Source organism: Mchenga conophoros, linkage group LG11, assembly GCF_057382185.1.
Source record: "Mchenga conophoros isolate Kocher_MC1m ecotype Shallow Benthic linkage group LG11, M_conophoros_male_GT1.1, whole genome shotgun sequence".
Classification (NCBI taxonomy): Eukaryota; Metazoa; Chordata; class Actinopteri; order Cichliformes; family Cichlidae; genus Mchenga; species Mchenga conophoros.
In genome coordinates, this window is record NC_140536.1 from 7,434,623 (window position 1) to 7,446,316 (window position 11,694).

The window sequence follows — 11,694 nt, forward strand, 5'->3', positions numbered from 1 at the left end:
CATCTGGAAATTGGAGATGGAGAAATTCAAACACTAAAACGCCTTATACACATCTGAAAGCTATTTGATGGGATTTAGAAGTACACGTGTTGTTTAGCTGAAAATACTTGAAAATCTAGAAAAACGAAAAATTTGTGCTGCTCGGCTCCTTGGGTGTGTCTGCTGCTTCACTACCTTAGCTGTGAGCGCCCAGAGCACAACCATGTCAGAGAAATGCTGAGTTGCTGCCGCATCTTTCAGAACCAACCCTCCAGTGAACACGAGTGCAATAAATGACACGGGAGTGTTCCTGCAGACGTTTCCCTCAGCTTATCTTCCTTGTAGTGTGACAAAGGTTACATGTTCACTGCATGTGAAGGATAACGCTTTATATTTTAGATAATGTCTTTAGTTTTCCAGGACTTCGTCCCAGTAATCAGAAAAGGCAATGGCTGACCGAAACGTGATGGAAGTAGCGTTGTTTAGGACACCAGGTAGTCTCTGCCCCAAGCGTCCGTGGTCTGTGCTTTGCCACCACAAGTATGCCCTTGTTGTTCCTTTTCCCCTCGCTTTTATAGGCGAATAATCACAAGAAATTCGTGAATACACGCCAATTAGAATACAATGTTGAAGACATAACTGAACATATAAGCCTCGTAAGGTGTAGAAAACAGTAAATCTTAAACGTTTATGAGACAGATTATGCGTCAGATTTTTAATTGTAAATTAAACATAGAGTTCAAATATCGCGAGATGTGTGACGTCAAGCATTGGTAGCAAACGCGCCGTGGTTTCGAGTGGAACAGGGAAACAACCTCCGCCGACCTTTCTTTCAATCCTGTAATCCGTCTGCGTAGGGTGTGCTCTGGGGCTAGTCTCGGCACACATTTTATTATGAAACAAACCAAAAGCTAGAGAGCACACGCAGACATATTTTTATAAGAAAAACAAAAATCGGTGAAGCAGGATTTGATTTGCCAACTCAAGCAACGCGAAGAAGACGCTGCCAACGGATAAGAAAGAAAGACGGAACGAGAAGAACGTTAGCAAGCTAAGCTGTTAGCCTCATTGTTGAAAGCGTGGGCGATTAACTTTAGCCAGGTATATTGTTAACTACTTGTTTTTTACGTTGAAGTCAGTTGTCCTTTCAGGCATACGTGTTAATTATAACATTTGTTTTGCAAGCTACCGAAATTTGAGTGCTGTAAGTGATTGCGAAAATTGAAATTTCAATTTGGGCCAGTCACATCGGTTAGGCCACGCTCCGACATTTTGCTAATCACGCTAACTAGCCCACGTTGTTAACGGTTAAGCGATAACTGCCTGCATTGGTGTAGAGACGGATATAAATAATCTCTCAAATCTTAAAAGGCTAATTTTGGTTGACGATTGTCCTCAAAATATCGAACTTGCAGTTGAGACGTAGCCTGAGAACACGCTTCGCCAGCCATGAATCCCAGCGCGCCTAGCTACCCGATGGCCTCCCTGTATGTGGGAGACCTGCACCCAGACGTTACCGAAGCCATGCTATACGAGAAATTCAGCCCGGCTGGACCCATCCTCTCCATTAGAGTATGCAGAGACATGATCACCCGTCGCTCCCTAGGCTATGCCTATGTGAACTTCCAACAGCCAGCTGACGGTAAGTTTACCGCGATCTATGTAGAGCATGTAAGGAAATGTGGTACTGACAGACTCCATTTTGAACATGTACCGTGCTACCTCGTTTTATCTTTAATTTTAAACATGTGCTTTATTAAATTATCAACATGCCATACTACTAGAATAATTAAATCACGAAGAAAATGGAAGTAAGTGCAACATATTTGTTTATTTGTTTTAGCCGAAAGAGCTTTGGACACCATGAACTTTGATGTAATAAAAGGCAGGCCTCTCCGTATCATGTGGTCTCAGCGTGACCCCTCACTGAGGAAGAGTGGGGTGGGAAACATCTTCATCAAGAATCTGGACAAATCCATCGATAACAAGGCCTTGTATGATACATTCTCTGCATTTGGAAACATCCTGTCCTGCAAGGTATCATCCTGTGGTGCCATTTCTTCTGGCTGTGTTTTGTATATGAAATCAACTAATTAGCATGACTAATGATTGGACCGTTTAAACCCTGTAGAGTTTCAATTGTGTGGAATGCATGTTGTTTGTGAATGGTTTTGACCTCCTAAAATCTTCCTTCTCCAAGGTGGTTTGTGATGAAAATGGCTCAAAGGGTTACGGCTTTGTGCACTTTGAGACCCATGAAGCTGCTGAACGGGCCATTGAGAAAATGAACGGCATGTTGCTCAATGACAGAAAAGTGTAAGTGTGCCTACTGTTGTACAAGTCTGTGTTTGAAGGAGTGTGATCAAAGTTTGTGTGTGACTGCATCTTGTTCTCCTGTTTTGCCTAATGTACTTTGTTGTTATAGAGCTTAGTTTTAAATCGTGAGGGAACTGAGCTGATAGGATTTATTACATTTTGGTTTGAAGCAGTGAAGTTCACATATCGCAGTAGCTCTAGAGTTATCACTCCTTATTACATAAGCTGTATGTTGTTTTCCCAAAATGCTCTCTTCAATGTCTGACGCTCATTTTACCAACACAGGAGGACTTTCACCCCATTGTATTTGATTTAAACTTTATCAGAATATATTTTGATGAAGTTAGAAAATAAATTTTGTATGTCATGTTATTAACAGATTTGTTGGACGATTCAAATCGCGTAAAGAGAGGGAAGCTGAGCTTGGAGCACGAGCCAGAGAGTTCACTAACGTTTATATCAAGAACTTTGGTGAGGACATGGATGATGAGAAGCTGAAGGAGTTGTTTAGCAAATATGGTAAGATGGCAAGATTTCAGAGACACACTTTTAATAATCACAAATGCTGTTGGTATGATTTGCTGTGTTGTGTGTTGATTAGCTCTTGTGTTTTGTAGGGCCTGCCCTCAGCATCCGGGTTATGACTGATGAAAGTGGCAAATCCAAGGGATTTGGCTTTGTCAGCTTCGAGAGGCATGAAGATGCCCAGAAGGTTAACAGCTTTGTTCTTTCTTGGGCGGCGGGGGACTTTTGGTATCTCCAGAGGCTTTGAAAAAGGCACTTGCTGTAGTTTATTCTTTGAATCCACACCTAATCATGACTTTTGTTTTGTTGTAGGCTGTAGATGAAATGAACGGTAAAGAACTGAATGGCAGGCAAGTCTATGTGGGCCGTGCACAGAAGAAAGGGGAGCGGCAGAATGAGCTCAAACGCAAATTTGAGCAGATGAAACAGGATCGCATGACCAGATATCAGGTTTGTTGGCCCATTTCTTGGTTAGATCACTTTCATGCACCACATTGTGTCACAAGAACAATTTAAGGAAAGCTATCTTGCGTCTGATTGGTGCAATATTTAATTTCATTGCTGTGATGTTGGAGCATAACCTGAAGGACAGTAGCAGGAATGCTGAACTACCGTCCAACAGTTTCATTGTGATTTTCCATGTACCAGGGTGTCAATCTGTATGTGAAGAACCTGGATGATGGCCTTGATGACGAGCGTCTGCGCAAAGAATTCTCCCCATTTGGCACCATAACAAGTGCTAAGGTAAAAGCTTTGAGGGGTTTATTTGTGATCGTGAAATTAACAAGGGAATAATTAGACAAAATGCTAACCTATTTTTTTGTTTCCCTAGGTGATGATGGAGGGTGGACGGAGCAAAGGCTTTGGCTTTGTGTGCTTCTCTTCTCCAGAAGAGGCCACTAAAGCTGTAACAGAGATGAATGGGCGTATTGTGGCTACAAAGCCACTGTATGTGGCCCTTGCCCAGCGGAAAGAGGAGCGTCAGGCTCATCTAACCAACCAGTACATGCAAAGGATGGCCACTGTTCGAGCTGTGCCCAACCCTGTCCTTAACCCATACCAGCCTGCTCCACCTTCAGGATATTTCATGGCGGCTATCCCTCAGGTGAGTCAACAACACCCTATTTAGTACTTTTCCATGACATAAAACTCTGTTTTGGTCAACTGTACCAGTGTGCTGTGTTTTTTGGAGTAGCAGTAACTAATGACATGGCTTGATTCTTCTCAGGCTCAGAACCGTGCTGCATACTACTCTGCCAACCAGCTGGCCCAGCTGCGCCCCAGCCCCCGTTGGGCTACTCAAGGAGTGCGTCCTCAGCGTAAGTGATTACATGTAGATTATACGTATGCAGCCTTTACTTAAAAAGAGCTAAAGTCTAATGACTGTTTGCTTCCCCCCCATCCCCCCTTTCCTTCTTTTAGACTTCCAGAACATGCCCAATGCTATGCGCCCAACAGCACCCAGGCCTCAGGCCTTAAACACCATCCGTGCAACCGCCACCACCAACACCCAGGTCCCACGCATGATGGCTTCTCAGCGTATGCGTAAGTATTTTATCTTTGACTTGACAGGAATCAGATGCATTTAGTCTCCTCACGAGCCGATGATGAGTTGATGCAGTTTTGATCAGGCTCCTCTTGCTGTTGTCATTGCAGCCACACAGGCGCTCAACCAGCGCCCTGCCAATGCTTCAGCCGCCGCAGCCCCAGTGCGTGCCATGCCCCAGTACAAATATGCTGCTGGTGTGCGCAACCCTCAGCAGCACATGGCCTCCCAGCCACAGGTCACCATGCAGCAGGTAAGATATCAGTGGATGTAATTCATAAATATAATTGCTGCAAATTTTCTAAATGTACACCTTCAGGATATTCAACATTAAATGCAGTTGTACTGATTAATTTTTTTATAATTATTAATTTTATTTCCCCTCTCCCCAAGTGGGGTTCAGACTTTAGAACCTGGCACAGTTATGTGCTGCTTAATAAGCAAAAAGTAATACAAGTATTCATGACTAATATGGGTCATTGTAATTCACGGTCTGCTTCAAGTGGTAAAAGTGTGGTTGTGTAGTCATTAACCCCCCCCCCCCCCCCCTCCCCCCCTCCTCCTTCAGCCGGCAGTCCATGTCCAAGGACAGGAGCCTCTAACTGCCTCCATGCTGGCTGCAGCCCCACCTCAGGAACAGAAGCAGATGCTGGGTAAATAATTAGTTCAGATTATAAGGAAATAAGTGTAAATGCTCATGGCACGTTATACTCGGTATTTAATTGTTGACTTCGTCCTCCCCTTTAGGTGAGCGTCTGTTCCCTCTGATCCAGAACATGCACCCCAGCCTGGCTGGCAAGATCACTGGTATGCTGCTGGAGATTGACAACTCAGAGCTGCTTCACATGCTTGAGTCACCTGAGTCGTTGCGCTCAAAGGTTAGTGAAACAAGTAATTTCTAATAAATGTGGTATTTCGTAAAGGATTAAATTGCTACAGATGGCCTATGCACCTCATAACTGATGTTTAATGGGAAGTGCAACATATAAATTGGTTTCATAAATGTAATGCTTTTGCAGGTGGATGAGGCTGTTGCTGTGCTCCAGGCCCACCAGGCCAAGGAGGCTGCTCAGAAGTCCTCCACCCCTGCTGGTGTTCCCAGCGTCTAAGGTGTGTTCTCAGGAGAGACATTTTGGGTTCATTCATAAATTGTTGGTGTGCAAATCATATTAAAGAGAAGAAGCAAATGTGTATTTGAGCCCTGTGTTTTTCTCTCTTGCAGATCGAGCATTTTGAAACCTGCTTCACCGATGGAAAAAGAAAAAAAAACTTAAACATTGAAAAACCTAAAACTCTGAAAACATCGCAAAATGATAAATTATTTCTTAAAAAAAAAAAAAAAAAGAAAACGATTGACTCTGCCAGGTCTAGGGATGGTTTGACTAGACCTTGATCATAAACAAAAATTTGTTGAAAAAAAAAATAGCAAAATAGAGAAAATTGAGATAATTAAATTTGAATGCATTCCTCTGTTTTATGTCATTTTACTGTGTCAGTGCTCAGAATATCCACCCACTTTAGGAAGGTGGCAGCTGGGCATCTTGAAAGGTGATTTGTATCGTAAACTACTGGCTGTAATAAACTCAATAAATAATTTGGGCTCTCTGTTTAGTAAATTACTGCAGTTGTCAACAGCTACAGGTCATACATAATTATTTGCTGTCAAGAGTTGATTTAATGTATTGGTTCTATTTTAAAGCACAGCCAGCTTTCCTCCACCAGGTGTCGCTCTCAGGCAGCAGTTTCCAGATTACACACTTTTCTGTGAACTATGTCATCATACATTTGATCTCATGCTTGTTTCGCTAAAAAAAAGGGCCTGCTGGACTACATGCAGAAAAATTGACTATTAAATAAAAGGACAAACAGTGTGTTGAATTGATTAGTATCCAGACTGATTGGATCCTGTTTTGTTCCATAGAAACTTTTTCCTGGAATAAAAAAATGTTTCACTTTTAAGATTCTGATAATACTGATTTAAAAAAAAAAAATATGAACTTAACATTGAAGGTTGATAGTGGGGCAGGCTTGAGGAAGTGTCTCATCAGCTCTTAACAATTGAGTTGGATAAGAGTTTAAAGCAAACAGTTGTACTCTTATTTGTTTTGTAATGTGTGGAAGCCAATTGCTGTGTATTTTGTTGCCCTTGAAAGGTCAGCTTAATGAAGCATCAGCAAATGGAAAAACGCTGTAAAAACACAAAACAGAAGTGTGTTTGGGGGGACGTCAATGTGACTGAACCAAAACGGGAAGCATTGCACTGAAGCGGAGAACACTTGTGAAAGAGGAAAAAGTGCACAGCAATGTGTGCTGTAATCGCATGATTTATATTATACTCTAGTACATGTTTGCTATTAGCCGTTCACTTTTGGCTTGTCACTTTTGTTTTTTCTATTTGGTGGTGTTTCCTTTAAATGCAGTGCATTTGACCTTTCAGGGACACCATAGGTATTCTGATGAAGAGTGCTGAACCCCTGAGTGGGTATGTGTGCTGTCATCTGTTTATTGTATCCTGTCTTGAAGTTTCTGCAGTTCTTCTTACCTCACAATCTGTGTTCATGTTCCTACACTACAAATTAGTGAACTGTTAAAATTATTAATAGTAGTATCCCATCTTCCCATCTTCTGTCTTACTCATTGACACTTTCCAACCACAGCAGAGGGTTTTTGTATGATTTCGTATATACGAAGATGAGGCAGCAGTAAGAAAAGAGTTCCTGTTTCTTCGAATGTCTACAAAACATTTTATCAATCCAATGTTCCATTTTTGTGCACTTTTGGATGTAGTTGTGAGTCAAATGCTTATTTTTCCTAAAATTTTGGAACAGTGCTTTAATCTCACCTCCTCACACATTCCTTTTTACCTAGAATCTGTGTTTTTATCAGGACCATGGTGATTACTGCCTGATTGCTCTAGTGGACTAAAATATCTTTTATACATAACCCCAGCTTCTGGCTTTATAGATGCTCTAGGTTCTTTCTGCATCTCCCCTCACACTTGCCTGATTTAGTCCTTGCTTTAAGCTGTGGGACATATTTCAAAACCCAATCCAGTACATGGGTGACCCAAAACAATGTTCCACTGGGATTTCATAGGATTATCCAGCTTTGCTGCTTATGGTGTGTGTTCATATCAGTTTATGGTTCACAGAGGAAGGATTTTCATTAAATACATTTCATCCTCACTGAGAGATACATGTAAATCACCATTGGTGCTATATGTGCCTTCAGTTCTCAGAGGGATCTTTGTGTTAACTATGGTTGTGGTTTTCTTTTGGGGTATAAGGATTAAGTTCTTGTGTAGCCTGATTAGTCCTGTGTAGGCAGCTATACAATGTACAGCATAAACAGGGACTTTGTGCTTACACTGACCTGCATCTATTGATTTAAAAGCCTCCAGCTTACCCTAGATTCCAGCTGCCACATGATTTTCAGTCTTATTCAGACTTTTTGGCAAACTGTCCTATTAATTATCTATAATTGTCTATAAGGAATCCTAGCTTCAAATATAGACATTTTTTTCCTTTTTGGTTTGTTTTAATATGGCGTTGAGGGTGAAAGTTAATTTAATAATCAGAAGTGTAAAATTGTTATCCACTCACTTGTCACTTCGTCTTGTGTGTGCACCTATGATGTACAGTGTAATCCTCTCTTGCATGGATTAGGTTTGTATGTTTACAGCTGACCTGTCTGCAAGATCTTTCATGTGCTGTAAGAAACCTGTTCTGGTATAATAATAATAATAATAATAATAATAATAATAATTTAAGAGTAGTAGTGGCCAATTTCCATGTTAAACAATGAGTAAGTAAGCCATGGTAATAGAAACCAATTAGTCCTATGCAGTCAAGTTCAGTTGTCCAATAACTGTATACAAGATTTTCTGGTCCTGTGGACCCGCTTTCCTCTAAATCTCGCGATATGATTTGAATTTCCGAGCCAGAACGAGAACTGTGAACAACAGAGCGAGCTCTGTAGGAGCTGTTGTCGTTCGAAACGGAAAGGATAGGTGGGACCGAAGACAGAGGAAAAATAAGTTGGCAAGTAACTGACGGCACTGCAGTGAGACCAGGGATTAAAGAACTGAAACGTTTTCTGAAAAAGAGAGCGTTTCTTCTTTCCTGCTGTCTCCGGAACAAGTGTCACTGGCAACAGACGGTACGTTCTCATCGTTTCTAGCTAACCTGGCTAACTGGTAGCCAATTGCTACCGTTCGCTGTGTTTTGTACTTAGTTAGCTGACTTGCTTTCTGGTAACCGTCAGCTAGACAAGCTATAGAAAATTTCTTGTGGCTCTTAGCTTTGTTTTGTTAACATCACGTGCCCTGCTTTACGTTTGGACACGTGTAAGATATGGTGATAATTGTAAGAATAACGTAAACTGTCCTTAAACACAGTGCACAATGCAGCTAACCGAGCTGTGAATCTGATGTCATTGAGAAGTTTAGTACGTTACACCGACTCGTGGTATTATCACTGCGTTTTTGTTTTTTTGTTTACTCAAAATAGCTACCAAGAACTATACGATTGCAATACTTTCTGTTTAGCCCATTAAAGGCGTTGGACTTCCTTTAATCGACGTCAAGTACGAAGATAAAAATCGTGGTTTCAGAATTTTCTAAGGTTTTGTCCGTCACAGAGAGAGTTTACTAAAATGTAAACCACAGATCTGTGTCAGAGATAAATTTCAGCTCTTAGGCACTGACAGCTAAACATACTACTTTACGGAGGCTGTGAATTAGTAAGCGATTAAAGCACTTTTCAGTAGTAGTAGCAGAAAGAGAAAATAACTGTCGTTAGGTAAACCTTGGTAGCATCAAACTAAATCTTATAAGTTGGTATGTTGGGCTCTCACATATACAAGTAAAATAAAAACATTTTTGGCTCATTTACTTTTCCTAGTCCTTAGCATTTCTTAATTTGCTATTCCAATTTATTTAATATGCCACCGTGAGCTATGATGTTGTAGTAAATGTATTCATTGTATGTACAAAAAATTTAATGTCCCACTTCCCCCAACTGTTATCCGTTTTGATAGTTAACATAACATGATTTGCTTAATGCATTGCACTTGCTCAGTCACTGCTGATTTGGACTGGTGACACTATACAAAAAGTATGAGGGATTATTGAGAGAAACACCTAGGAGCCATCCAAAACTTATTTCACTCCACAGCACGATTTTGTTATGTTTTATGACACCTATGTGTGCTTTGAAATATATTCATGTTTGGAACAGCTTCATTGATTTAGTACAAAATGAAAGAAAAGGTCATTCTTCTTCTGTTCCCCGTTTCATCAGTTCGGCTCTGTGTTTGAGGGGAAAAAACAAACAGTGATAATTGCAAAACGTGTTACTGTGTAAATTTAAGTGTAATAAAATCTTTCTGCCAATTGGCTAAACTGTCTAAACTTGAAGATGGAAAGATGTTAAACCAAGAATTCTCGAAGTCAAACTGAAAAATCTGCAACTTGAAGTTGATGACAGTTGTTCAGATGCTAGGAGCTCACCCACTCATAGCATTACAGCTGTCGCCACAAAGTAAACAAACTATGGGGGAAAAACAGTAGTCAAATCAGAAGAATTAGAGATAAAGTTGAACATGTACACCTTGAGAGTTGGATAATATCTCTAAATTAAAACAAAACAAAAAAAAAGTTGTAACAGATGTTTCAAAGTGTTCCAAAAAAAGTACATCTTCAAATTTCATTAGTACTTCTTGATCTAGGATAGCTCTGATCACATTATTGATAGTGGAAGTTGCTCTGTTGAGAAGTGAATCATTTTTGTTTTATGACGGCTTCACTGCCCACTGTCGCCTACTGTTGGTATCATATTGTTGGCATACCTGCCAGATAAATGACTCCAAAGATAATCAAACTGTGAAAAGTAGAGCTTGTATCAAGAACTAGGTCCTTTAAATTGGATGCCCTTGTGGTTCTGGTTTGTGTGTGTTGTGTTAATCATTTAGCACACGTTTTGCATTATCCATCTTATCTGGGATGCTTCTTTGATATAATTTGCAGAGATCAAGCATCTTGTTTTTCATCATTGATTTATGCTTGTTTACTCCTTTGGTTACATCATTTTATGTTATATTTCATATATAAAGAAATATAAATATATATTTATATTTCTGCCTCTTCTATCTTTTCTGGTTTTGTTACATTAATTTTTAATCAGACATTTGAGTGGTGCATTTAGAGAATCACAAATTACTTCTATAGTTAAATGAAAATTTAATATAATTTCATAATATACATAGAAAATTGTATTTGCTTTGTCGCTCAATGGGAAAGCTTTCTACTGGAAAGTCCTCCAGATGAGATCATTTTGAGGTTAATACTTTTATTGTGCTTAATAAGCACTAGAGTCTGCTCTCTGGAGTCATCAGTGTTTGGGTGTGAGAGGCCACTATGAACTTGGCAGCATGTTGCCTAGACCTGTGTGTTCTTCCAAAGAAAGGTCATTAGCCCACCATGATGATCTGGACCTTTATTTTCTGTGTGTATATGTCAGGACCCCATGACCCCCACAATTATTCAGATTTTTTTGTATTCAAAGTAGAAAAAAAAGCATTGAATGGTCAATTTGAAGGAGTATATCAGTGCAATTTTGGGCACCATATGGTTGAGAATAACATTTGTTTTTGGAACATTGCTTCGCTCCGTATTACAGGACTGTTTAGGACATAAATATAACCTTGCTTTCTTGCTGTTTTTGCTAACATTAATACTTGAACAACCAGCAGCACATTCATCCATAACAGCCGGTATTTTAAAATGTATTTCACTTTCCAATAACAGGCCTTATAGATGGACATTAACTGCAATAATAACATGAAAGACTGGTAAGCACTTGGTGAACATTGCAGTCATAATCGGTTCTTGTTAATCCCATAAAATACTGTCCGGTCGCATGCTACACCTCATCACGCACAAAATGCAGGGATTCTCTACTAGACCATCTTCTTAAAGTGCCCTGCATGGTTTGGTCGATTCTTCACAACACTTGCAAACCACTATCCTCTTGTAGTTACACTTTTCTGTCACCATATGGCAGCGTCAAAAAAAGAAAAGTGAAACATGCTATGTTGTGGACTAATCTTTTTTGCCTCTTTGATTTTTAATTTTAAAAAAAATTTTTTTTTCACCTTCCTTCTCTTTGTAATGAACTCCATTTTCTTTCTCTTTCCTGTTCAGACAATTAGCTTTCTGCCTACACCTAGCATTGTTGCTATCAGGCAGCGACCCGTCAATGTTTTGGAGTGTATGTAAGCATCAGTGCAATGGTTACATACGCATAATCCTTTGTTATGGCAAAGCTACA

At 40.1% G+C, this 11,694-nt stretch overlaps 1 protein-coding gene across 1 annotated transcript; it reads left to right on the top strand.

The window, feature by feature from the left end:
- The first annotated feature begins 787 nt into the window (after positions 1 to 787).
- On the top strand, positions 788 to 5,971 carry LOC146563517 (polyadenylate-binding protein 1A). The gene is made up of 16 exons (XM_085290657.1): positions 788 to 1,080; positions 1,395 to 1,621; positions 1,823 to 2,016; positions 2,180 to 2,295; positions 2,675 to 2,814; positions 2,913 to 3,007; positions 3,133 to 3,270; positions 3,469 to 3,564; positions 3,653 to 3,925; positions 4,049 to 4,139; positions 4,243 to 4,365; positions 4,477 to 4,619; positions 4,935 to 5,019; positions 5,114 to 5,244; positions 5,386 to 5,476; positions 5,589 to 5,971. The coding sequence occupies exons 2-15, from the start codon at positions 1,429 to 1,431 to the stop codon at positions 5,473 to 5,475; spliced, it is 1,908 nt and encodes a 635-aa protein (XP_085146783.1). The 5' UTR covers positions 788 to 1,080; positions 1,395 to 1,428; the 3' UTR covers position 5,476; positions 5,589 to 5,971.
- The last annotated feature ends 5,723 nt before the right edge of the window (positions 5,972 to 11,694 follow it).

Coding starts and splice junctions, on each gene's coding strand:
- LOC146563517 (XM_085290657.1), top strand. CDS start 1,429: ATGAATCCCAGCGCGCCTAGCTACCCGATGGCCTCCCTGTATGTGGGA. Junction 4,366..4,476: donor GATGGCTTCTCAGCGTATGC/GTAAGTATTTTA, acceptor TTGTCATTGCAG/CCACACAGGCGCTCAACCAG. Junction 5,020..5,113: donor GGAACAGAAGCAGATGCTGG/GTAAATAATTAG, acceptor CCTCCCCTTTAG/GTGAGCGTCTGTTCCCTCTG.